Source organism: Callionymus lyra, chromosome 10, assembly GCF_982586985.1.
Source record: "Callionymus lyra chromosome 10, fCalLyr1.hap1.1, whole genome shotgun sequence".
NCBI classification, from domain to species: domain Eukaryota; kingdom Metazoa; phylum Chordata; class Actinopteri; order Syngnathiformes; family Callionymidae; genus Callionymus; species Callionymus lyra.
Window position 1 is genome coordinate 27624412 of NC_141827.1, and position 22336 is coordinate 27646747.

At 38.2% G+C, this 22336-nt stretch overlaps 1 protein-coding gene across 1 annotated transcript in view; it reads right to left on the reverse strand.

Annotated features, from left to right (window-relative positions):
- LOC148071292 (plexin-A2-like) overlaps nucleotides 1-22336 on the reverse strand; it is a 134034-nt gene that overhangs the window by 42420 nt on the left and 69278 nt on the right. The window contains exons 6-12 of the mRNA XM_087800334.1: nucleotides 16063-16186; nucleotides 13872-14025; nucleotides 13324-13420; nucleotides 6883-6997; nucleotides 5886-6086; nucleotides 3953-4049; nucleotides 2153-2352 (exon numbers count right to left, since the gene is read on the reverse strand). Coding sequence (XP_087656460.1) covers nucleotides 2153-2352; nucleotides 3953-4049; nucleotides 5886-6086; nucleotides 6883-6997; nucleotides 13324-13420; nucleotides 13872-14025; nucleotides 16063-16186 — 988 coding nt within the window. The remainder of the gene's footprint in view (nucleotides 1-2152; nucleotides 2353-3952; nucleotides 4050-5885; nucleotides 6087-6882; nucleotides 6998-13323; nucleotides 13421-13871; nucleotides 14026-16062; nucleotides 16187-22336) is intronic.

The following is a 22336-nucleotide window of genomic DNA, read 5'->3' on the forward strand; positions in this document are numbered from 1 at the left end:
AACGTTATCTCATTGTAGAAGGTCCAGGAAGTTAAAACGGACACTGTTTATGTAACACCGCTGAGATTTATTGTCACGCACATGTTTTAATGTTGAAGTCTTCCTCTCCAAGATGCAGTAAGTCCCTCATCATGATCATGTTTTGAACTTATTACTTTATAAAGTTAATTTGAAATGTTCGTGAACAAGAGGTTACCAGAGCGGAGTCTATTAATAATAATAATCGTAATGTCGCTCAGCGACAAACCGAGAAATGCTTAACATTTTGAAAATTGGATAAAAGTAATTCAATCGACTCTATACGTTTATTAATATATTCTAGTAAGTTTTTGTAAAAGCAACAATTTCCATCCTCACTCTTATTGAAGCCTATATTGTAAGAACATCCATCCTGTCTTTTTAATAAAATAATAGATTTTAGTTGATATCTAAACATTCAAAAAGCTAAGAAACAAACTATAGAGCATTTTAATTGTCTTTTTCTTTATTAGTTGAGGGGTTGAAGTGACTGCAACACCCTAACAATCCAACTCTCTAGAGCTTTCTCATTATATACAAGTGAATATCACATGATGAAACCTGTGAAACACAGCATGTTAAAATACAAAACATTACTGCTGATATAGGAGCAACCCCATGTGGCTAGTGGGCGCTCCTGTTATCCATATTGCAAAAATAATTGGAAAAACAACCAAACAATAGCCAGAAGAAAATACATTTTACAGCGTGTCCGTGATAAAAAATAAGAATTGTGTCTTTCACATGGAAACAAAATGAAACCACAAACTGTTGCCAGATGGTGTCGACTGATATCTGGTCAACGTCGTGTCATGTAAGTGACATCCGACCAGCTGACTCACAGTCAAGAAGGGGCTCTCTGACCTCTCACTGCCCTCTGTGGACCGTGTGAAAACATCAACAGGGCTTAAATTTGTCCTCGGCCAAAACAGTTTTGTCACGGAATTTGTTTTGCAAATATTGTTAAGTGAACATCTGGCTCAGGGAAGTGGCAAAGGCACTCTTCTCTAATCCCTGAGGTCGCTCTTTGTAAATTAATATTGTGTCAAAAGCTGGCTGAGAAAGAACCTCTTTGTTTTAAAAAGGTTTTCCACTGAGAATTGGATCCGGCTGGAGTGAAGGTTCCACATATGTACAGTGGGAAAGTTACTTCAACGCTTTGAAAAGTAATTGTTTTTTTATTTACTTTTCCGTCATTTTGACAAATATTGCAGACATGAGGCAATAGCTAGCCAACAGATGGATGGATGGATGGATGGATGGATGGATGGATGGACGGATGGATGGATGGATGGATGGATGGATGGATGGATGGATGGATGGATGGATGGATGGATGGATGGATGGATGGATGGATGGATGGATGGATGGATGGATGGATGGATGGATGGATGGATGGATGGATGGATGGATGGATGGATGGATGGATGGATGGATGGATGGATGGATGGATGGATGGATGGATGGGTGTAGGGGTCAGAAGGTACTGCAAGAAAGACCTTCATCTCCCCCTTTGGCTACTTAGTCCAGCTCTTCCCGGGGGACCCCGAGGCATTCAGAGGCCCGGTGAGTGACATGGTCTCTCTAGTGGTCCAGGGTTTTTCCCCATGGTCTTCTACTGGTGGAACATGCCCTGAACGGCTCACTAGCCTCCAGGAGGCGTCCTGATATCAAATTCCCCTAGTTATCTTATCAGACTCTTGGAGCGGCAGCTATACTTTGAGCCTCTCCCAGATGGCCACGCTTCTCAACATATCTATTAGGGGAAGACCAGCCATCCTGGGAGGAAACTATTGTTCTTTTGGTCAATTTCTTGTGATTTCTTTCTTAATGATGGTGACCAGAGGTTAATGTATTAATGTAGATCCACCATTTGATTGAAATAAATTCTTCTGTTTACTAGTTATGCTTCCAACCGAAAAATAGATTGACAGATATATAAGTTGACGATCACTCAACCTCCTTGGCAGATATAATGTCGGACGTTTCATCTGTGACCGTGGCGAATCCAAGGTTTATTCCAAATTGATTAGACCTCATGAATGGGTTTTAAAGGGAACCACGATCTCCATAAGATGTTTAATTCCAAGCCATCAAGCGGCCGTAAACCATAATGGAGACGATTAAAACTGACCTCCGTGATGCGAGGGTTGGTGCACTTGACGTTCCTCGCGGAGAGGTCAAGCCAGCGGCTGGCGTAAGGGGAGATGGGGGGGCAGTGCTGTTTCATGGTGCATCTGCCTTCGCTGCTGCACCAGCCGCACTGGAACTTCCTCTCGGCTCGCAGACACATGCCGCAGCTGTCGCGCTGAGCGCTGCATTTGTAGAGGTGCACTGTGGAGCGGATAACATCCAAATGTGTTAGTGACGTCAACGAGATGAATTAATGAGCATTTATTTTGATTTATTTGATCCACTAGCGTAAAATCAAGAGACAGGATTGTTTCCTCTTTTGTTAAAAACCCTTTTTTTGTGCTTTTGTTGTATTCATTATTTATTTGTGAATGTAAGAATAGTTGTTCTTTGCCTCCCTTATCTTTTTAAATACTATTCCTCACATGCATCCTATTAATTTAAATCATAGTTTTAAATATTGTTTGATAATCTCCTTATTTAAATAAGAAAAACCTTTAAAAACCCCAAAGTAGGTTCTTAAATAAATACTAAAGCTGAAGAGCCTTTTTTTTTAAGAAAACACTTCCTTTAATCAAAGCTTCAATAAAATTTAATGTGAATTATTGAATACAAACCAAAATGTGAAAAATAAAGATAAGCTTCTCATAAATCATTCATGTCTCTGAATGCTTGTCTGTGTGTGGACCAGTGGAATTTCCCATTAACGTCAAGAGGAGAACACGTGTCTCATGAGAGATACCATTCAATTGCAGGGAGTTTTCCTTTTATGTTACTTTGAAGTAACATAACATAGAATTTCTGGACCAATGAAATACGTGTTTTTTTCATCTGGATGGTCAACCTAATCCTCAAACTGAATTATAAGAAATTATGTGTTGAAAGCACTAGGACGATGAAAAATGACCCTGCAAAACTGTTTTTTATAGAATTTAGCTCATATACAAGGTACGTGGTACTATATGTAGGCCTAGGAATCGATCGTAAATATTCGATACTAGTACCTGAGCCATAGTTGGTTCGATACCAATTTTAAAAGATCAGTGCTAATAGAAAGAAAATGACAAACGATACAAATATTTTCAGCTTAAGTAAATTTACATTCCAAAAAAAGAGCATAACAAATAAACAGGTTAATAATTAATGGGATGTTTACTGCCTTTGTCACTTCTATTCCAACCCGTTTTCTTGCAGAAAATAACAAACTATTTCCATGCAAGTAAACCCTTGCTAACAAGTGACAAATTAACTTGATTCACCGCCTTTTCACATGTTAGTTTTGATTCGGAAAAATCCACACACGATCAATTTTGATGCATGTTTCGATATTCAGTTACACAGGAAAATCTCGGTTACATTTTTGATCCCGAACCCTAACTATATCCCTAAAACGTAGTTAGCAGAAATGGATAATAAACTGGCTTTTCCACGCTTGTCTTTCTTTCAGGTTTAAAAGCGATAAACAATCTCCGGGCAGCTTCCTGTGATAATAATGAGGCGCGATCACAGCTGCTACGCTGGCCCCGACGACAGCGACGTGTTTCATGGCTGCTAATAACTGACAGGGAGCAGCGGCGGACGATGATGGAAGTGGAAAGCAGTTGGAGCGTACACGAGGATTCACCCTTCAACCTCCTGACACACGTATGATTGGCTGCTTTTTGAAGACGCGCTTTGCTATTGTGAACTTTTTCTCAAGGCTCAATGGCAGCCTTGAAGAGCTATCCTACGAGCCATCTGTCCCACATAAATTGAGTGCTTTACAGCACTCGGGCAAGGCATTGATGGACGGCAGACACACCTTTAATCTTCTCTGGATTGTCAATGATGAAATTGCCGTTCCATACGATGGAGAGGTCCACTGCCAGGTCACTGATCTTCACACCCTCGTACAGGTACTGAGAAGAAGGCAGAGAAGGAAAGTGGATGTGTGGGGAGAGGCAGACAAAAAGACACAATGAACGGAGTGAGGGAAAAATTAGAGGATGAAAGGGCAGCCAAGAGACAAGGCTTTTAACCATCTGTCATCTCAGCCATGCTTGTCTGCCCTGCTCCTCGCAGACATTTGGGGACGTAGAAAACCCTTGATGGCGTGGCCGATCATCCACATCTGAAGAAAATGGCCTTTTTTTTCCGTTGGTTGTCACAGAGAAGCTTGGTATGCTCGGCATAGAAATTCAGCGAATGATATGCATTTCCCAGATTTTTTTTTTTAACCAAATAACAGGTTTCATCACAAAAAGGGGAAAGAGGGACAACATTATTGTGTTCTCCGTCTGTCAAGAGCAGATTGAATTCATGTGGTTCAACATGAGAGCACTTCTGTCGGCGCAAACACAATATTCCATCCATAGATGTCGTGATTGGTTTTCTGGATTTTCATTCGTGTGTTTCTATTCGTATTCATCACAATACTTTGTTTCCACGTTACTGTATCTATATCCGACAGCAATCATTTTTTAAATATTTTTTAATAACTCTCAAAGATCAGTCATTTTGTGTTCTGCTGATGAGAGAACAATGAAATCCTGAGAGATCCTGGCCATGATGACTGAGGATGAGAGGATACAGTGGACTACAGCAGCTTTTGAACCTGATTTTTGGACATAATATGGATTCAAAACAAAAAAACATTTACGGCTTTGTCAATTACTTGACAATTTTACAAATATATACTTGATTCTACATTATGATAATATTTTGCAATATATTGTATCATTGCCCCTGTATCATAATAAATATCGTATCACCATGTTCTTGCCAATACTCACCCCTAATAAATAGTATTTTTTAAACTCTCCCTTAACTTAAACCCTTAAAGTCTGGTGCCCATACTTCATTTATTTAATTTGTTTTTTTTTTGGTGCCTAAAGGTCAGGAAATTTCCGAACAAGTTGACTTCAGACCCCCCCCCCCCCCAAATCGTAGTTGATTTTGTAGAAATTTCATCATCCAATCATCTGTTCACAGTACAGTATATAGTTTAGTGCAAATAGTGTCACTGTAGGGATTTAAATTAAACCTCCTATCCAACCTATTGTGGAACTTGGCTCCTAAAAACCCAGGAAGTAGGCCTTCTAGGTCAATACCTCTTAGCCTTTTCAGAAATATTAGTCTCAACATTTATCATAAATGTCTTGAATTATAAACCTCTCCGTACCTTTGTGTTACTTCAACTTCTCAGACAGTCTCTTTCTTGTCTTGTAAAGTCTCACATGGACACTTGTTTTCTTTACCCTTTAAGGATGATTAGGACTAATGCTAAATCCTTGAAAGTGTTTTGGCTTTGACTTGATTTCTACCACACCCCCTTAAAGTTCTCGGTGTCTGGCGTGGTCACCTCTGTCCGGCCACACATCAATGCTTTGATAACAGGAAGTGCTTGACATTTAGCTTCAAGGCCGACGGCTGGAAAATCCTTCCACATACACAGTCATTTGTGTAAATCGGAAAAGTGCTACGATATAATCGTTGTGGGCCGGACCACCCACCAGAGCGACCCACTCGAACACACACTTAGTCAAGGTCAGAATGAATTTAAATTCTACCAAAAACTGCAATTTAACTTCCCCCGTTCTAGTCAGCCCTGCCTCTCACACTTCTCACTGTACTCGGCACCTAAGGCAGGTTTTTTTTTTTTCTGATATTCCCCAAGTCAGTTGCCGACGCAGCATCCGTGCTGTCGCCTCTTCTGACAGCTGTGAGATTCCCACTGGGAATGTTTCAGGTCATACCGAGCTGTTCTGACACTGCACGCTGGTGCTGTTGAAGCGCAGCGCCGTCACTCGGTGGCTGACTCCCTGCACGTGCACCGCGCACTCGTAGCCCCGCTGACCCGACTGCGGCTGAGGGAGGTTGCGAGCCTTCAGGGTGATTGGTCGAACTTCTCCGGCCGGAATGAGGATTTCCCCGGAGTGTAGAAGCTGCGGACAGTTCTGTAAAAGAAAAAAAAAACACATCTAGATTTAAACCTGAACATTTCAGCACCATTTAACTTTCTTAAAAAATAAATACTTTGGTCGAATTTCCTGCAACAGTCGTAACAATTTGCCCAGACTCGCTTCAGGGACTGACATACATTACCCATCCATCCCTCATGCATCATTTATACTTGAATATTTACATAAATATTTCCCCCTGCGGGAGATTAATGACGTGTTCTATGCAAATACATCTGGATCATCTCTGTCTAGCTGTGTGTGATTCTAGCTGGACAAATGGGGAGGGGGGGGGATTAAAGGGCCACATGGTAATCCACATAAATTGTGCATTTATGAATCTGAAAAGATGCAAAACACAGTTGTTTATATTTAACGTGTCACTTCTAATGCATACAACTCGGATGGATTTTTAAAAGTTGTGTTTACTGCTTCGAGCAGGGAAAGTTATTTCCAGTTGCAGATTAAGATTCAACTTAATCTGCAAACTTTAACATCCACTTTTTGATATTAATTTGCTGTTAGCTTGCGCTGGGAGGAACAATTTTGCCAGGGATTGGTTAATGAAAAGCTAAAACGGCATTTTACTTTAAAAAGAACTATGATAATCCCTGCAACAGATTATATAATTCACACCGACCTTTGATTTCCAATTGATTTTGACCAATTACTGCAAATGTATTTCCAACAAACTATAAATGAATAATAATTACTGATGCCATCACTTTTATTTCCTGACAAGATAACTATGCTGCACCTCATCCTCACATTTGTATTTGGTGATCTACTGTACCTCGGAAGCGTTGACTCTGCCCTCCTGGAACGAGCAGCTGCTGGGGTCGTGCGTGCACAGATTGCGATATTTACACCAGTGGCAGCGGAAAGAGCTGTTGACGCACGAGAGACACCTGCAGGACAGAATTCCAGTTTTACTACAAATTAAGCAAATACACTTCTTTGACTAACTGATGAGAAGAATCTTTGGGGAGGGAGAAAATGGAGCTGGATGATAACACGGTGCAGGGAATTATATTTGGTTACGGGAGAATAGAGGTTGACTTTGAAAATAATAAAATAACCTCAGTATCAACCTGGTTGAAAGCTAGTTATTACGAATGGAACACTGAGATAAACTGAAAAAGCGCTTGAAAGAGTCGACCTTCAAATAGCTGCTTATTTCCTCCCACAGATTTATTTTTTCTTTGAAAATTCAACATTTTCTTTTTTCAAACATGAAAAGGTGTGAATACCTTTTAAAAATTGTAGTCTCAAGAAAATTCATAGTAAATTCACTGTAAATGGATATATATTGACTGATTCAACAGCACTTTTTTTTTCAAATTATATTTTATTTTTTTATGATCATAGTTCTTTTTATATTTTGATAAAGTATGTTTGAGATTAAAGTTGATATTTTATTTACAATGAACTTCACATATTCACAGCATTTGTTCACTTTTGTGTTGCAACTCAACTTGTGGTTGCCGGACAGCAGTCATTACGTCCTCCGCAGGCAAAGGAACTATGAAATCCCACTAAAATCAGACTCCAGCTTCCTTTAAAGCTGATGTTTGGACATATTTTGGGGTTGGTCCACTTCTCTTTCCAATTTACTTTGGCATTCAGTTTTATTTCTACACTGATAATACTCAACTTTATCTGTCTACAAAAACCTTTAGGCGTCATACTGGACTCCACTTTTTCAGTTACAACAACAATACCATCTGCACAGCCTTTTTCCACCGACGCAAGATTTCCCAACTACGCCAAACTGGCTTATTCTCTGTACTATTTTTTTTAAATGTTTTCTAACTGTCTAGATTCTGTTTTTATTGTTCTGCTTTTATCCTCTGTAAGGCGTCCTTGGGTGTCTTGAAAGGCGCCATCAAATGAAATGAATTATAATTATAATTATTTATTGTTTGGCCTTAAAATGATGCAAGTGTATCGAGCCATAACAAATATAGAATCGTATCGTGAGATAAGTGTATCCCTACAACCCTACTTGGCCCTCATTGTGGCCATTTTAAATCTTTAAAAAAAGGTATGCAAATGAGTCCAGTTTGTCTTTTCTCTATTTGCATTTGACAGACCTTTCAAAGCAAGTAGGTAAGTAGTTTTTATTTATAGAGCGCTTTTCCAGACCAGGGTCACAAAGCGCTTAAACAATCAAAACAATACTCACTAAAATATATAGTTTAAAGGTAAAGATAAAACTGAGAACAACACTCGAGTTCCAGAAAATCAAGTCAGTCAAAGATAAGCCTGAGAAACCTGGGTGTTGTATTGGACAAACCCATGTCTCTAGTTCAACATTGCAGAAAACTGACCAGAAACAGTTTCCTTCTTTCAGGATCAACTTTAAAATTCTGGTTCTTACTTTCAGATCTATTTATGGTCAGACCCCTCCTTACATCACTAAAGTCAAATGTTCGTTTATTTGAAGTGTCTTTTCATAACAATATTATCTCAACACTTTTTTTAGTTTAAGTAAGACTATATTGGAGAAGAGAAAAACTGATCCCAGCAAATCAACAATGATTGAATCACAAAATGTTGATTTAATTTTTTTCTCTCTCTTTGCATGCTTCAAAATAATCTATCATGTGGGCTTGCTAAGAGATTTAGTTTGAGAATTGAACTGTAAATGAGAACTCTTCTTCATCAATGAAAAGACAACATTTTTCAAAGATTACGCTACAAGTCCTAGTAAGTCTCTCTGACTTGAAATATTAAATAAAAAATATATTTTAAAGAACTAAATTACACTCTCTTAAGGCGACAAAATGATGATTGAAAGTTATCACCATGGCAAACGTTGAAACATTTTAAGGCAGATGATTTTAAAGTTGATATCTGATATCGAAACCAACTTTGAATTTGCTCTCTACAATCAACATTGAAACAACATAGGATTTACTGTTTCCAACAGTAAATAGATTCAAAATGAATTCAACTGTATATGCATTGCATTGTTTGTTTAAACCCAACTCTGTCCCAACTGGCTACAGATGCCCAAATTCCAGCCACAGATGTTCATTCCCCCATCATCTATTTGTCTTATGTTGAATCAATATTGATGACAGGAATTCAACGTTAAATTCACATTTATTTGATAATATTGATACTATTTCAAGCGTACCTCAGTGACTCAATCGCCAGGATTAGGATCTTTAACCCTGGGGTTATATCAGGGTCAAGGTGACCCAAAAGCCTAAAACAAATGTTTGTTTGTGGTATCCCTTGTGTTGTCTCTGAGTCATAAATACATATGCAGTGGTGGAGGTCGTTGACCTTGACCCAGAGATAACACAAGGGTTAACAAGATTGAAGTCCTTTAGAAAATACTGCCATGCTTTGAAGTACTCGGAACTTTAAGGTAACTGGATCGAGTATTGTTCCCCTTCGCTTCGCCTTGTTTTGAACAGAAGCACTTTTACACCATTTCAGTCAGGAAGTGTTGAGTCGTGCAGCTGAAATATGAAGATAGCGAGGAGCGGGAGATAATGTTGATAACAGGATAAAAACAGAAGCTTGTCTTTGCTCCTGCTGAGGGAAACAAGTGTGTGAGTCATGAGAGCAGAGCTGCAACAGTAGGAAACCGTCTACCCTGGCTCGGCTCTCCAACACCACTGCTCATTACAGGCTACAAATGCCAATAAATGTAGCGCAGCACCGTTAAATCCGGATATTAATTAGCTGCTCGGTGTGGGGATATGAAAATTGAAGGTTGTACAGTAAAACTCAGAGAACAGGTTTTGAGGTGCGCCATTAATAGGGCCTGAACTGGTGAGCTGTGTGTTGTATAATTAATTTTGTCTGTGGATGTGAGGAGTGTGTTGGTGTGAAATATTAATCACGGCAGTTCAAAGGGTCACAGAGAAACTAATGAAGGCCGGAACGGTGAGGGACGGATTTGATGAGCTTCTGACCGCTCTGGCTAATGGCTTAATGTGCTTATACTTGTGTCGCAGTACAAGTGCGTTTTTTTTTCAAGTAGATGTCATGTGTATCCACTGTCGGATAATTTCCCAGGTCTGTCCTCTACTGCTGCCATCCGCCTAACACGCCCACCCGGACCAATATTAATGTCCGACCGCAGCTTTCACGCTGCTCTGTGTAATTAAAGCGGACTTCACTTTTCAGCCGCACTTCAAAAAGAAAGTTACGTCGATAAATCAGTACAAGGGCGTTTATGATGTTTGAATAATTGCTTCTTTGGCTTTTAACTCTTGTAATCAGGAGCCTGCGAGTGTGTTCGTCATCTTCACAACTTTACTGTTTTCATCCCACAGAGAAAGTTAAATCAGTTCATTTTGGTTGACGCAGAGCAATTAATGTTGATTTAAGATACGCGAATGTTGCCAGACAATGTTTCAAAGTTCAAAGTTTATTCAATGTATTTTTCAATGGGGTTTCAAACTTACACAAGGAGCGGGAATTCTTTATCCGTCTAAGTTGTGGTCCTACCAAAGTGTATATTTACCAAACTGTATTTAACAGTAAGTGTGAGTCTGATATTTGTGGTTATTCTTGGAGGCTCAATATATCTTAAATATGTCCTTTTTTGTCTTTCTCTATTAAACACTTTCCAAGCAAATGTATATCCTTTAACATCCTTTAACAGACTTACTATTATTATCGCTAGAATTGTTCATATTGATGAACTATGTTCCGTAGATTACTGTATATTAAACATGTACATTTTTATAGGTCACAATATCAACGGAATATTTATCTATTGAAATTGGATCCAACCATCCGAAGGGGCCACATTCAATTAATAGAAGGGCCAGATTGCTCCCCCCAGCCATGAATTTGACATATGGTTTAAACATGTAACCACTTCAACGCCATCCAACTCACTTATTTTTGTGTATTTTGTTTGTTTCAATGGAGAACAAAGACATTTAAGTAAGATTATGAGATGAAAAATTATATAAAGGATTAATGGTGGTGGCTTTTGTGAAGAGTTTTAAGTGCGTCACCATGTTTCGCGCTTGTTTATTCATCCAAGCAGAATTTCTGACATTTTAGGTGAACTCCACAGTGGTGAACCGCCTCTTATTTTGCTACTGACTTCTTCTTTTCCGCGTGGTCCAGCCAGAACTAGTTAAGGTTTTATTTATTTATAAAAAATATGAATCATTTATCATTGGCGGATTCTTTAATATTTAGGTAAAATTTACGCCAAGTTTTAAAACCAACCTTCAGAAAACATTGTAACTCGACAACTTTTGGATGATCTTGAATCTCAAAAAATATCCAACTGTGTAGTGAACTAATCTTGGGTGATAATATGATAGAACTGCATTCTTTCAACAAAGTAGGTTTATAACAACAAAAGGAAACATCTTGTAAATTGTCTCAAGCAACTTCAATATCAGTCAATAAACATGCTCCTTCACAAACCTCAGTTCAGTTCAAACCAAAACATTTTAGCTTTTTTCTCCTGAAACGATGCACCTTTGTGACTGTAATTCAAATTCAGACGCAGACGCTCGTACCACTTCTCTATTGTGGTAAACACATTTGGCAGCAGGATAATAGCTCAAAGTGAAGTCAAGTCATTTCCTCCTCTGCTCAGCCAGGAAATTAAAACAGATGAGCATTCGAGGAAAATGTCCTCTTTAATTTACTACATCTCGTCTCGCCGGAGGCAACAGAGAGCTTCTGAAAAATCTTAAAGCAAACACAATTATCTGGCGACTGTCCCGCGGGACTGACAAACGTAAGAAAGTGGCATCGTAGTCTAATGATTATCTATTTAAGGTGACTGCAGGCCTTCAGCTACAGACTGTACACACACTGAAGCTGGAAGAAATAGTACCACAGCTCATGAAAGAGTATAAAACAATATATTATATACAAATAATGGTAACAGAGGCATCTAAAAGTTTAAAAGAAAAACGTCACACAAGCCTCCAATTATTTATACATTGTCTTTAGTTGATTCCCTAATGGGGTCAAGAGGGAATGAAGCCACCCATAAGTTACCCATAAACTCCACACTGAAACTAATCCAATATTTGACTCGAGAGGGATTCTGACCTATAGACCTCCTACTGTGAAAAATACATAAACATTATAAGAAGTTTCTCTATTGAAAAACTTTGTCTATACCAGGGATTTATTCTGACCTGTAGACTTTCTGGACAATCCCTACACTAATGGCTGAGAGACCAACTTTTCCTGGTAAATAATAATACTATCCTTTTCCTTCTTTGTCGTTAGGCATTTCCCACCAGAGGATGCCACATACCTTCTATACATTTTCCTCCTTATGTTCTCATTCAACTGCATTTCCAGGTTCCTTAGTCCAACACAACTGCTGTTGAAACCATCCGTCATCCACAGGACTGGGTAACTTACTTTTCTTCCTTTTTGGCAACGACCGAAAATGCTTTTGTATTACAGAATATTGAAACAACCTTTGTCTATCGGTGCCAAGTTTAGGTAAACACTTGTGATCAAACTTGACAAAGTTTGGAGTTTAAAACAAAAAACTAGGAAGTGACAAAAGGCAGTTAACATCAGATTCATGATTTCGTGACTTGTTAGAAACTGGAAATATTGCAGTTGCTTGCAAACTATAGACCCTCTACCATGAAACAACGGGGTCTGTGTTAAAAAACGAATACATAGCAATATGAGGAATTCATGACCCAAGAACGTAGCTATTTTAGGTCATTGAATATTATAAAATGTATTTTTTTGTCGCAAATACTTCATTTTTAATGTCTTAGTAAATGGTGGCAGAAGTTATATGAAGGAAACTTTTTGGAGCGTTTTATCGATTTCCCCTTGTTTTTAAAGATTCTTCTAACAAGCTAAGTAGAACGACAAAGCATCAATCTTTGGAGATCGTCGAGGAAGCGCATGTTTATCTCAACATCTATGACAGGAACCATCGGCATCCTCATCTGCGTCACGACAAGGCCTGATGTGGTCCGGATCAGATTTCAATCAAGCCGCTGTGAAAGGAAAACTGGCCGAGGCTAACGCTATGGTGTTGATTCAAATTAGAACTGACAGATGAATTGAACCGAGGTTATCTAACAGTCTGATCTTAAGTGGGCTTCTGAGCACCAGTACATCATTGTTAAATTAAATTGTGCCGCACTATCCAGTGAACAAATCAGAGGTGGAAGAGGAAGAGGGGTGTGTGTGTGTGTGTGTGTGTGTGTGTGTGTGTGTGTGTGTGGGGGGGGGGGCGGCTGTCAGCCACACTCACATCTGATGCGTGCTGCAGTTGTAGAACTTCACTTCCGTGCTGGCGACCATTTGACCCGTCTCTTTTGAGTTCAGTCGAAGCTCCACGCCGGCCCAGTCTGACAGACGGAGGGAGAGAAGGAGGAGTAATCATGAATTATGGGGGATTGTCATTAAAAAAAACTGGAAAGCGAGACTGAAAACAATGAGCGAAGAGCAAAAGGTCAAAATGAAGAATACGATTCTAATACTTTTATCTTGGCAACATAAAGAGCCACCTGGTGTGTGTGTATGTGTGTGTGTGTGTGTCTGAGGACGTATTGCTGCTGCTGCATAAAACACAGCAGCAAAAAAAATAATTGGAGGATTACTGAATAAAATAACAGAAAACTGCTGCTCCTCGTTCTTGACTGGGCTTCTGATGCTGTCCGTAGATGGTTGATAGTTACATTTTCACAATGAAAAACCACCAATATTTTGGTTGGTCATACCCTGACTACATGATAAGGATTTGTGTCGACGGTTGCCAGACTAAGACACGAAAAAATTAACGAAACAAACATCTCTCACCTTGACCCTGTGGTATCTGAGGAACTTCCTTCCCAGCCGGCGACAAACACATGACTCTGTTCCCATTGACGTGGCCGTCTACTTCAGCTTGATTCCCGAACGAACAGCTGATTCCGGCAGAAAGATCCGGAACGTTGTTCACCTCCAGCAGGAGCTGTTGAGTTATAGAAGGAAAGAATGTGCATTTCTTACAGTTAGAATTTGTCATCGCTGCAAAGTATCTTCACCACACACTGCGAAGACAATAACTACATCTATGATATTGACCTTTACTTCGGTTCTGCAAGCTGATATCGATGGTACGTTTTGGTGCTAACAATTCTTCAGCTGCCAATGTGAAACTATCGCAGCATTGCAGCTGCTCCTAACACATTTTTTATTCCAATTACTGCTGCTATTGCTTGAACAACTCTGGCATAAAACAACTGTGCTGAAAGTTTGACTTCAGATACTTTGACCGTTTGTCTTCTACATCTATTGGAACAACAACAAATACTTAAACAACTTGAGAAGTCCTAATTTATGATCTAAAACAGTGGTCTCTAACCCTTTGGTCAAGGGACCTTTACCAGTCTGTTAGACGTTTATTACTGGGTCGAGAGAAGAAAATTATATAATTTCTGTTTTAATGATTATTACTGTCTGAAAAGTTTTTATATTCTTATTTTCAGCATGTGACTAGTGACTCTTGACTTGTAAAAATGAGGAAACGTAGACTAAGAACAAAACTCCTCATTCCATATGAATGATGACACATGCCAAACATGCTCACACATACATAACACCATCGTCAGCATACAATCAAATATACATAGAAGAAAATACACAAACATCTTGTTGTTACCGGTCCAGAGCTCTTGCTGATTCAGCGTTATAGTGAGGTTATTTTTTACTCTTTTTACTTCTGTCTGAAAGTTGGATTCTGACATTTATCCAGTACGCGGTACCAGTCCCGGTACTCTTAATTTACTCTGTAATTTTCTAAGATTCATTCTAATAGAAAAGAAATGAAATATATTACAATTCTTGAATTCAATTGTTCAGCATCTTTTCAGCAATTTTTCAGCATTGATGTTTTTTTGGCAGAAAAAATATGTAACAAATAAACAATCTGAATCTGATGTTTATGGCATTTGGGTTTTTTTTTCTCCTAAAAATCCACACATCATCAAGTTTTGATCACACCTTGGAACCAAAACCTGGCACTGAAGGTGAAGATTGTCCGATATTCGGTACCATCGAAACATAAGTAATTAAGTAAGTAAGTAATTTTTATTTGTATAGCGCTTTTCTAGACCAGGGTCACAAAGCGCTTAAACAGTCAAAACAATATTCAATAAATGATATACTTTAAAGGACAAGATACAACTGATAACACAACAGGAGTTCCAGAAAATCAAGGAAAAGCCTGAACAAATAAAAACGTTATATATAAACGTTCCAGAAAAGAACCAGAGTTATATCAGTCATGTCGATAACCAGCCCTACATCTATTACATCGACTATAATAATGGGAAACACAATAATTGCTACAAATACACTCATTTAATCCAACGACTGCTCCATGGGGATCCTGGAAGAAATGATTGCAGTACATACCGTTCATAAACTGTGTTAATTGATTTACAAATTACATGAAAAGTAATGGCTGGGTATCAAAGAGCAATAAACATAATTTCTATCTGTTGACAGAGAAAACCAAACACTCCGCCTCCTTTCATGAAACCCACAAAGCATCTTTCTGGCTCCGACTTCACATTTAATTGGGTTTCATAAAAGTGATTATGATCTTCTCGTCAAACTCGCAGCTAGAAACTAATTTCTGCATTGCCTCTCCCCAAATATCAAACTATTCTTTTACATAATCATTTAATTCTGTCGCCCTTTTTCGGTGCTCTTGGCTTTAGTACAGAAATAGCTGTTGGAGTTTGTGAAAAAATGTAATAAACATTTGCAAACATGCATCGAGAGGGACAGATGGTAGTGTTGAAAGCCAAAAAACGACTTTTTACACATCCTACACAACATGTGCTGGGAAGCTAATAAATAGCGCCCTGCATAAAGACCGGCACCACAAATCTAATCTGCGCTGCGATTGTACATGTGGTTGTAAAAAGCTACTCATGGCGATTGACTCATAAACTGGGCTGTTGTAAGTGGGTGTAATTGGTGGAGTGAGCCACGGACTCACAGGGACGCTGTGTGCTGACACGGCGATACTGTCAGGGTGAGCGATGACCTTCACGCAGCGGTCAATGCTGGTCGCGAAGCGGTAGGCCTCGTCCGCCCTCTGACACCGATCCTTCCTCGAGCATCTGTGCGGAGAAGAGTTGAGGTAAACACAGAGAATGTGATACAAACACACATACAAACAGTGAGAAATCCAATACATTGTCTTCAGACATTGTATTGATTTCCTACTGTTCATCTCAGCTCAGTGTCTTTTGAAAATAAGTATTGGTATAAATGAGGCAATTTTATTTAAATGTTTCGTAGCATTTTTCGAATCATACGAGCAGCTCTCTCCTGCTTTTACTGTTACCGTAAGAAGTAAAAACATCAGTTCTTCACCAGCATTAGCGTAGAACTGTGAATCCTCGCCCCCCCCTCCCTCACCTGTCTCATTCTTAAAGGAACAGTAACACGATCAAGAATGAGCGTAATAGTCTTTTACTTTAGTTTGTTCAAAAGTGTCATTTCAAATTTATGCAAACCTAAAAAAAAATTCAAGACATGGTGATATATTTCTTTTAGCTTAAACAGAAAATATTTTAAATGTTTCTGCAAGTCAGTCAGTTGCAGATCTTTACATTATTTTAAATTAGGTTAAGTTTAATATCAATTTCATTCCGAATGTCCTATTATTTAGTTTTCTGCATTGTTGAAATTATAATAATAATAATGGTGATGCAATTATTATGATGTATATAAATGTATAAAACCTTTCAGAGTCACATAGTGCTTTACATTAAAAAAAAATGTTAAAAATAAACATGAGTTCATCAGGACAAACTGCAGTAAATATACAAAACATTGTTATGATAATTATTAGTTACATTTAACTTAATATCCAAAATTCACTCATTTTACTCACCCTTATGCTGACTAATGTTTGAAATAAGAGAGCTTTAGGCATCATTGGTATTATCCACTAACAACAAGCCTAAAATATAGACTTATTTAATTTTCTTGGAAATAATTACTCGTATATGGATGTTTTTACGTGTCTTTTTGGAAGAAAATGAAGATAATGAAATGAATGAAATGAAGACAACTGAGATCCACTCGCTACATTAAAATGAAGAAACATTTTTGTCTATAACTCAAAAAAGAACGGATTACTCTACTAACATTTTTGTCTATAACTCAAAAAAGAACGGATTACTCTACTAACTATCACTTACTAACGTTTTGTTTAAATAAAGCATAAAGCAAAACAAAATAAAGTGAACATTATATGGAATTATATTTCACTTTAGAAATTAAAAAGGGTTTAGCAGCTCCCAGTGTTTTCTTCCCTGTAGGAGAAACGAGTCCAAATGGCTATTTAAGTTGTAAAGGTTGAGGACCCCTCTGCTAAACGATCATTATATCATCATATACCACACATTGCCAATTGTTTTGCACCTATCAATGTAGGCTTTTTCTTTCATAATCTATTCAAATAATTAATTCCAAGTTGTTAACATTGATTGATAGGAGAATCACATACTATGGCCAAGGGATTTGCTTGTGCTGCCAACTTATTGAAGTGGTGCGGCTAGATTTTTGGTAGTGCTCCTAACATTTTGGGGTTAGGAGCACAGTGCTCTTAGGTCAAAAAGTTAGTCTGGAGCCCTGGTCTGGATCAGCAGGAGGCTAAGACCATATCAACTAGTGTTGGTAACGCCTTGGAATCAGGAACACATTTCATCTATTTATAAGCTACTCATGTTTACTCATGTTTATTAACAGCACATTAGTCACTTATTCATATAAAGTACTTATTCACACTTTGTTCACTGACTTTATTATACCCTTAATAGCATGAACATTATGAGATACTGAACAAGACCTTACTTACTGAATATAAACAGGGAATAAAGAAGTAATTATCGATTTACTTTGACAACTAGCTTCTTTCTATTTACAATTTATTAGGAGTTATTAGGAGGTCTCTTTTTAAGGAAAATAAAACAGTATTAATAGTAATTACTGACCTTATTTTGAAGTGGCAGCATATTCATACTTAATTCAATCAAGTGTCAAGGTCACCCTGACTATAAGATAAAAAACGGTTTCTACTGGGGGAAAACCACTTCATCTACTAGTATTAACTACATCCTAAATACCATACATATTTTCAATTACAAATACTTATTTATCAACAAGTAGGATGCTATTAATACTAGTATATTAGTGACAGTATCATTAATAGTGAATAAGTGAATAACTTCTCTCTCCTAGGAGTAAATAGAGAAAAGCTAGTTTTCATCAAAGTTAATCTCTTCCTACTTCTCCATTTGTTGTTAATAATCAGTAATTAAGGAGTTGTTCTTGTTATCATGCTATTAACAGTAGAATATGGTCATATCAATGAAGGTTTGAATTAGTACTTTACAAGTGCAAAATCTACTGTTATTAAACATATGAATGAGTAGCTTATATATAAATAGTTGACACTTGTTCCCAATTATTTAGTGTTACCAAAGTTTTTGTTTTGGAGTGATCCCAGCCACCTGCAGTTCAAGCATCTGATATCCGGGATGAGAAAGGATTTGGCTGAATTCCTACATGTGCACCTTAATTTTTCCGGAGCCAGGTTACTGTGGGATAAAAAGGGCAGCCAACTCCCTTAACTGCAGAATCTGCTTGGCAGCATAAAACCAAATAATGGATGAGCTAATGATGTACTTTTAAATAGAGGTGTAGGATTGCACTAACATGCACCTCACCTGTAACGCAATTCAAAGGGTTACCACAAGTCTGAAGTGTGAACACCAGCTGCTCTACAATCCAGACTATGTAGCATCTATATCAGATGTGTTGTTTTCGGGTCAAGCTGAAGAACCTCCACCATTGCAAATGTATTAATGGAAGCCAGGGAGGTTGCTCACCTTGACCGGGAGACAACACAAGGGATACCACAAACACATTTGTTTTCTGGCCTCCAGGTCACCTTTACCCTGAGATAACACAAGGGATACCTCAAACACAAACCGGGTCACCTTGACCTAGAGATGACACAAGAGTTTCCTACGTGATTAAAAAACATACTTATTGGGCAAAAAAATGGCAAATAAAGGGTAATTGTCAGCCTTAGATAATTTTACTATCTTAAAATATCTTGTCCTTCTGCTTTTGAAGCAAAATCTACTGACTATAACCCCAAATCTGGTAGGAAGAATCTAGTAATCCAATAATTAGAACATCTCTTTCTTGAGCTGACCATCCCCATCGTACGTTTGCTAACGTACGTGATAATCTATGGCTTTGTTCAAGTAGTCCTTTAATGCAGTGGTGGGCCATCAGGCCTTCTCCGCTAGTCCAAAGATAAAAAGAAAATTAATTTAATTTAATTTTTATTTTTTATTTTATTTTTTATTTTTCATAAATATGTATTAAATTATTCCTCATAGTCAGAAGAAATCTACCAAGGGCCATCAGAATTTTCAGAGATGGTTCTTGTACATTTGAATAAACAGCAGCCAAAGGATTGTGTTAACCAATCAGATGCGAGTTGGCGACATATGCAACAGCTACTTGGCAGCTACCCTTCCGATAGCTGCCAAGACGCTAAACGCGTTGAGCGTGTTGGACACGTGACACGTTCATGTCCTCTGATTGGATAGCACTGAGACTAGTCAAATGGAGCTAAAACGTTGATTTGGGTTAATTTCGTTGTTTGTTTTTCAAAACACAATGGCTGAGATGTTGATCTGTTTGCGGATAAACTTGCAAATCAAGAAGGACTTTTCAAAAAAAGCTGGACGTTGTTAAGAAAGTTATGCTAACTTCGAGACAAGTCTTTCACAAGCTTGAAAGTATTTATTAATTTCCTATTATTATTATTTTTTTAATGTTGTGATTTATCAGATCAATTGTGGTGCTTGTGTGTTTGTGTGTGTGTGTGTGTGTGAGTGGGGGTGTGTGTGTGTGTGTGGGGGGGGGGTGTGTGACTTCAGTCTGAGTGTGTGTGTTTCGCTGCAGTTTAATGAGACTTGGATTTTGTTTCCTAACTAAACATTTATTCTGGTTGATTTCATCGGTTCTCATTTGTTAGAGTAGCTGCTGACGCTTTAGTCTGGGCTGTTGTGTGTCGATCATTGATATATTTGCGACTCTCAACGTGACGTAGCCGCTGATTAAATTCCAGCTGTTGTTGTTCCTCCGTGTGTTGTTGTGTTACTAAGTTTCGAAGCAGAGTGTGTGTGTCGTGGCCATGGAAACCACACAGACTGTAGTCGGAGTGATATTTTAATACAATGCACTTATGAAGTGTTAATTTGATGATGATCTAAACGTGTAATTGACCTATTAAAGTTCACGGTTAGATCCCTGTCGTGTATAAATAACCTTAAAGTAGTTATTGAGAGGTTCATTCATTAAAATGTGCGCCACTGAAGGCCTATGTGTGAAATGGACGGCCCGCCACTGCTTGAAAGTATCCATGAATACAATTGAACCAATTTCACGCCCCTAGAAGAGTCTATGAGGTTGTTACTTCTCCTGATAGAATCATGGGACCTTTCCAAGTATCCTCTTCTTCAGATCAATACTGCAATTGCAAAGAAACAATGTGTCTGACTCCACTGGACTGATGACTTCTCGGCGCATGACGTTACATCACAAAGAAACTCCTCAAGATGTAGAGACAGACTTTTGTAGTTTTTCAGTCAGAAATTCTGCCTTAGTAAATTTCAAACTCAGGTGCATATGAGAATAATACAGCCCCCCCCCCCCAAAATATATAATCAGACACACTGTTGAATGGAGAAAATTGCCATTTAACATAATTGTCTGTTGCCCACGGCTGTTTTAAACTTCCACGTCCGAACAATACATTTCTGCAGAGGAAATTAATTGCACAGCCGAACAAGCTCCATCTCCCAGATCCAAACAGGCAATTAGAAGAAGACAGTGAAAGGGTTTACATGATAGTTTGCCCTTTTGAATAATCTTGTAAGAAAAGAAAGGAGGGGATGAAAAATGTACGCTTGCCATGAGAAAGTAAACTTTCGGCAAACATTCCAGTTCTGAGGCTTAAGCCTGCTTATGACGTTTTTTTATACTGAGTGAGACGCTGCTGATGCGATGGAACCTCCAGAGACGGCTTCAGTGGCTCTGAGATAATTGCAAAATCATATGAGAGAAATAGAGATTCATCGATGGCTCCTTGACTTTCCAGCCTGTTTTCTTCTTGTGAGTGAACGCCTTCTTGTCAACCAAATCCTTCAAGAAGGGTTGCCCAAGATACCTTTTTTCTTTCCTACATGTCAACGTAAATTAAAGATAACCCTGGACTCACACCAAAAGCAATTTTGTGTCCAGAGATTGCACGCCATCAGTTCACTCAGTAAAATTATTCTTTTGTCATACAATATTGTTTTCTTAAGTACATTCAACCTAACTGACATAAAACGGTCATAGAAAGCAATGTTTTGAAAGGTCTAGTTGATTGGACCAGCATCACTATAAGTTAAAAAAAATGAACCAATGGGCATCTTTCTTTGTGGTAAACTCCAAAAATTGAGTCAGAAGCACTAAAATATTAAATTGGATCAGCCAGCTGTCAATCAAAACAGTGTTTTTAGATTAAATTAATGAAAAGTGAAAGCATCATCGAGGGATGTGTTTGTGAAGCTGCAATTGTCAAATCATTTTTATCAATTAATATTGTGAATTAAATGTAAGTAAGTAAGTCATTTTTATTTGTATACCGCTTTTCCAGACCGTTTTATTTTTGGCTGTTACTCTTAGAACTGATTCCAGCCTAAACGGTATTATCAAAATCAGTGCTGCGACCTGACTTGAATAGAATACAAACCAATCATATTTTAGAGCTCATGGAAAACAAGAACTCTTCTTCTTCTTCTAAGTCCTCTGGTGGATTTACATTAGTTCTATTTTCCAGGAAGCGATAGAATTGCGCTGTGACCACTTTTTGGACTATTCCGTGTTAAGACTAGTAATGTTGACTCTGCATGAATCTTATCTATAAAATATACACAGACTTTTAAGTACCCAAGTTTAACAAAAATGGCTGTTCAAAGGACTAAAAATTGTTTCGAAGTAAGGAGAATCTTGCACGTGACCTCCAAAGAGATTACATTTGTAACTAAAGTTTGTATTTTCGTATTCATGTTCGTTGTAACATACACATGTAAACCTATGATAATGAATGGTAAAGCATCTTTCTTATTAAAATAGACTGTACTAGGGTCTAAGAAAACTGTTTAATAAGGAAATAAAAAACTTCTGGGAAG